Source organism: Frankliniella occidentalis, unplaced genomic scaffold (genome assembly GCF_000697945.3).
Source record: "Frankliniella occidentalis isolate FOCC.00 unplaced genomic scaffold, Focc_3.1 Scaffold4597, whole genome shotgun sequence".
Taxonomy (NCBI): Eukaryota; Metazoa; Arthropoda; class Insecta; order Thysanoptera; family Thripidae; genus Frankliniella; species Frankliniella occidentalis.
In genome coordinates, this window is record NW_026271643.1 from 1 (window position 1) to 5,559 (window position 5,559).

The 5,559-nt window shown below is 57.7% G+C and overlaps 1 protein-coding gene across 1 annotated transcript; it reads left to right on the forward strand.

The window, feature by feature from the left end:
• Positions 1-19: 19 nt before the first annotated feature.
• Positions 20-5,416, forward strand: LOC113214454 (peroxidase-like; the record flags this gene model as incomplete). The annotated part of the gene is given in 8 exon segments (XM_052276824.1): positions 20-215; positions 1,178-1,410; positions 1,822-1,995; positions 2,268-2,678; positions 3,577-3,774; positions 4,379-4,517; positions 4,602-4,758; positions 5,047-5,416. Coding segments are annotated over 8 exon segments (1,813 nt in total), but the record flags the coding sequence as incomplete, so codon positions are not given.
• Between the last annotated feature and the right edge of the window lie 143 nt (positions 5,417-5,559).

A 5,559-nucleotide genomic window follows, 5' to 3' on the forward strand; every position in this document is an offset into this window, starting at 1 on the left:
CTGAACGCGAGCGCCGCGTTCGGCCGCGACACGGTGGCGCGGCTGGCGCGCCTGGAGGCCTCGCTGGCGGGCGCCGGCGTGCAGATGCAGCGCGGCACCGCCGTCCACGGCCAGTTCATCGAGTCCATGCCCGAGGCGGCCGCGCTGGAGCAGGGCCGCGAGGCGCTGGCCGCCGTCAAGGCCGCCCTCTACCTGAGCCAGCACCACTGCCAGAAGTAAGAACAACAACTGTTAAGCACCCAAAAAAACGAGGTTCTTGAATCAAGTAAATGTTCTTTGGAACAAGTCAATTTCTTAGACCTGCTTACTCGAAATTCACTTTCTCCAGGGATATTTGATTCAAGAACCTTGTTTTCTGGGTGTGGGACTGCAAGAGGAAAAATACCTATTTGTCGGAGGCACTGCATCTGCATACCCATGAGGAGAGTTTTGTGCTCGAAATGAGTGTGATATTTTTCCCCGCCCAATCAAAGCGAGGGCTTTTAGGCTCATAACTATGCTATTAGAAAAGTTTCATTTTCCTTGCGATGTTTCTTTATCGATGTTACCGCCGAGTAGGTTCATTCAGAAGTACGTCAGCCATTGTTCGTTACGAACCCTGCGCATGCATTTCAGCCTCTCCCAGCTAGATCTTATGGCGCCTTATGGGTAGGCAACATCTTTGCCTGCAGTGCGTGCGTGTACTGCGGGCTTGCCTACCACAAGTCTCGCAGGGGCAGATCCCTCATCAATTTGCCGAGTGACTGAGAAAAACGGACGTACATTCTGGAGGATCCCAGGAGAGTGATCGATCGGAGTGCTTCCCGGATTGTTCGCATTCCAGGGCCAATCTCGGATACAGTCCCCAAAATTCTCGTATTTTGTCTTCAAAAAGGTAATCAAAATACTAAAATTTTGGGGAATATCTGAGATCGGCGCTGGAAATCGAACAATCCGGGCAGCTCTCGCTCACCCTCTATTGGGTGACTCGCCGCGTATGCCGTAAGTCCCGTAGTTAGGCTGTACCGCCGGCGCGCGTGCGTTCAGGTTGCCTATACTCGCTCGGACTGCTGAAGGCATCATGCGAAAAATCGACGAGCAAACGCGTGTGTGGGTCGTGCGGGTGTGCAGTGCAGTCTAACAATCCCTGTACATATGGCTGAAATCAGCCCCGAGCTCAACGGCTGCCTCTGCCCAGGTACGGCGTGGACGAGCACAAGTGCGCGCGCTGGCTGAGCAGCCAGAAGCTGTTCGGCACGACGCTGGGCGCGGCCTGCAGCGCGGCGCGCGCGCCCGCCGGTGGCTACTGCTCCGGCCAGGACAAGTACCGCTCGCTGGACGGCTCCTGCAACCACCTGGAGCAGCCCGCCTGGGCGCAGGGCCAGGCCCTCACCGCCTACCGCCGCCTGCTGTTCCCAGAGTACCAGGACGGTGAGTACGGACTGACTGGGCCCTACCGCGTGGTATAAACAAAGTCTCATTTTCTTTAGGAAAAAATGTAAACTTTGAGGAACCTCCTTGGTTTGAGGAAAACTCCCCAGATTTTGAGGGAGTCTCCCCCAAAAAGCAGGATTTTCCCTTATTTTTTTGAGGATTCCTCAAAATCCGAGGCGAAATCGGGGGTGTTTTCCTCAATTATGGGAGTTCCTCAAAGATTTCGCATTTTCCTCAAAAAATGAGACGTAGTTTTCACCGTGCGCTGGAGCGGGGAGCGCCTGACGGGCCGTGGGTAGGCAACCCACCCGGCACAAGCGCTCGTGGCCGTGTGAGGGCAGCCTACCCCGCGGGCGCGCTGGCGTTCCACTCCCACCCTCCAGCGGCTACAGCTTTAGTGCCGCGCAGGCATCCACCTCCCCCGCGGGCCCAAGAAGGGCCTGGCGCTGCCGTCGGCGCGCCTGGTGAGCGTGGCCATCGCCAAGGACCGCGACGTGCCGGACCGGGAGCTCACCCTGGCCCTGATGCAGTGGACGCAGTTCGTGGAGCACGACATGGCGCACACGCCCACCTCCAAGATGGGTGAGTCGGCCGCGCCCACGTATAAACTCTTAGAGTACTAGAGTGTCCCAAAATGTGAGTTTGAGCACGACTCGGGTCATAGTTCCATATCTCAGAGTTTAACGCAACGAATTATCAGTCTAAAAACAAGAAGCCACGCCCGGTTTAAAAATCCGATATCAGCAGGGATCCAAGTCGTGATCAAAGTTTAGTTTTGGGACACCCTAACACACGCGCGCACACACACACGCACGCACGCGCGCACGCACGCTGACCCACCCCTCTGCCCGCAGTGAACACCGGCACGGCGCTGACGTGCTGCCGGCCCGACGCCACCCCGCTGGCGCCCCGGCACGCGCACCCGCTGTGCCAGCCCGTCACCATCCCGCAGGACGACCCCTTCTACGGGCGCGTGCGCGCGCGCTGCATGTCCTACATCCGGTCGCTGCACGCCTTCCGGCCCGACTGCGGCTTCGGCCCCGCCGAGCAGATGAACCAGGCCACGCACTTCCTGGACGGGTCGCAGCTGTACGGCACGTCGGCTCGCCGCGACCGCTCGCTGCGGCTGTTCTCCGGCGGCCGGCTGCTGCTGGCGCGCCGCTCTGGTCATGGCCAGGGCGCCAGCCGGCCCTTGCTGCCGCCCGCCGACGAGCCCCGGGACCGCTGCCAGGTCAGCAGCGCATCGGCCGTCTGCTACAAGTCGGGTGAGTCCGCGACTCACTAGGGCTGTGCGATATCACGATATTCTCCGATATCCAGGCCTCGATATTCTCCCGATACCCCAATGGAACACCATCGCCTTTCTGGCGCTTATATCGCGCTTTTAGAAGAACAAAAGGAATCAAAAAGCGCTACATAAGCGCCAAAAAGGCGATGGTGTTCTATTGGGGTATCGAAATATCGAGGTTGCTCGATTCTACGATATATCGCGATATGTCGACAATTTTCAGACATATCGTCCGATATCGAATGGTTCAATACTGCGATATGACTCGATATTATCGAGACTCGATGCATCGAGTCGATGTTCGATGCTTAGTCGATCGTATCGCGATATCAAAATCTGGATATCGCACAGCCCTACTTGCGCCCGGCCGGCCCTGCGGGCTGCGCCGGTGGCTCGGACCAGGTATTTTTAGCCCCGCCGATGAGGACCTTGACCTTCCGACCTTCTACCCCACTGACAACAACACCGGGCCGCCTGCTGACGCCGCGGGTGGCGCTGCTCTGACCCGGACAGGCCGGTTTTAAGACACGTCGCGGTACAAGACCAAATCGGGGATGAGAACGGCGTAGAACGGGCCCACGGTGTACGCGAGAGGGGCGGGCGCAGGGTAGGGGAGTATTTATAGAACACCCTCGCAGCAGGCGGCCAAGTCCTTCGCGGAATGGGCTTGGTGGGCTGGGTCGGGGGTCTGCGGCCGCCATGCCGGGAGGAGGGAGGCCCTCCCCAGTGAGAAACGCAACATCAATCAATGGTCGATAATGATGGTCACCAATCGAGGCAAAATCGACTCGACATCGATTCGATCAGTATACTGCAAATCGAGGAATATTCGAATTCGACGCCGACCCTCCTGGCTGACCCTCTCGGTGCCGCAGGTGACGTCCGCGCCAACAGCCACCCGCACCTGGCCGCCATGCACACGCTGTGGGCGCGCGAGCACAACCGCCTGGCCGAGGAGCTGGCCGAGCTCAACCCGCAGTGGGACGACGAGACGATCTTCCAGGAGGCCAGGAGGATCGTCATCGCAGAGATGCAGCACATCACGTACGACCAGTGGCTGCCCGCCATCCTAGGTGAGGCAGGATGCTGACTGGCTGGTGCTGTTGAGCACACCGAAGACCGGAGATGATCAATCACAACTCATTCTTAGCAGATAACACATTTTGAAACACTTCACTCTAAAACCAACAAGAAATGAAAAGACACTGAAATGTGTCAGCTACCTAGTGCTTTCGTCAGCTCCTCACTGCACGGGCTAGGCAGTGCTCGGCAGGGCTAGGGGCGCAATGCCCAGCATGCAGGTTCATTTACCGTAGATCCTACCCAGGTAGCAGAGCTGCATAAAATGTGCATTTCGCGTCCAATTTAAACCGCGCCTAAAACGTGTGTAGGCGCCTAATATGCACTTAAATGCGAGTTTCAGATGGGACATATGCGGTTCGAATGCAGTTTGCTATATTTTGCTACCTGGGTAGTGTACATTTCTAGATATCGGGACAACGTAGAAACAGACACTGGTCTCAACACTGGTATCATCTGCTTTCATAATCCGCTTTTTTGACGGAACTGTTTTCAATTTTTTCTTTTTCAGGAATCAAGTAATTTACGATGCATTACGAAGACTTCCACCATAATTGCATGGTTTTAAAATGTGAATAATTTATTTCTCTCGAAAAGGTTCGCGGTTTGTGCAGAAGGTCGGCCTCAACACCCCGGACAGCAACTGGTACCGTGAGAACATGGACCCCAGTGTGAGCAACGCGTTCGCTACCGTGGGTTTGAGGTTCGGGCTGTCCATGATGCAGGGCAGGATACAGTAAGTAGGCATGTCCGTGAGGTAAAACCAGTTCTTATCTTATACCTGCTCAGCTAAACATTTGTGCGCACTTTCTCTTTGTAGGTTGTTTGACGAGGAGCGCAGGCCGAACGCGTCGCTTCTGCTCCGCGACCACTTCAACAAGCCCAACGTCCTGGAGGACGGCTCCAGCTTGGACGGGCTGGTGCGCGGGCTAGCCACGCAGTCCAGCCAGCAGGTCGACACCTTCCTCGTCGAAGACGTAAGCCCCCGCTCCACTCGCAACCGAGGGTGCGACCGGGGTGGACGTTGGTCGCAGTGTCGCAGTTGGCACTTTAGACCAGGCCATTTTCGAAGTCGACCCAACGCCCACCCTTGTGGCTCTGAGAGGTTTTGACAAAAAATCTGACATTTTTTTGGAATGCCCCCTGGACACCCTTTCTGACGGTTACATTAGGGCTAAACAATCTAAACGTGGCCATACCATTCCTTAATTGTATTTTTCAATGTCGTCGAAAATAAAAAACTGCCCCTAACTTCTTGCCTGCAGCTGACCAACATGATGTACTTGGACGCCTCGGAGCGCGGCGTGGACGCGCTCAGCCTGGCCATCCAGCGCGGCCGCGACCACGGCCTGCCCTCCTACAACCAGTACCGCAAGCTGTGCGGGCTGCCGCAGGCCAAGGCGTTCGTGGACTTCGCGGACGTGATGTCGCGGCAGACGGCCAGCCGGCTGGGCGGCGTGTACGCGCACCCGGACGACGTGGACGTGCTGGTGGGCGGCATGGCGGAGCGGCCGTGGGAGGGCGCGCTCGTGGGGCCCACCCTGCGCTGCGTCATCAGCGAGCAGCTGCTGCGCTCCAGGAGGGCCGACCGCTACTTCTTCGACAACCCCGACCAGCCCTACCCGCTGTCTCCAGGTGAGGTTAGGTTAGGTTGGGGAGGGCCGGGGAGGGCCGGGGAGGGCTCGCTCGTGGGGCCCACCCTGCGCTGCGTCATCAGCGAGCAGCTGCTGCGCTCCAGGAGGGCCGACCGCTACTTCTTCGACAACCCCGACCAGCCC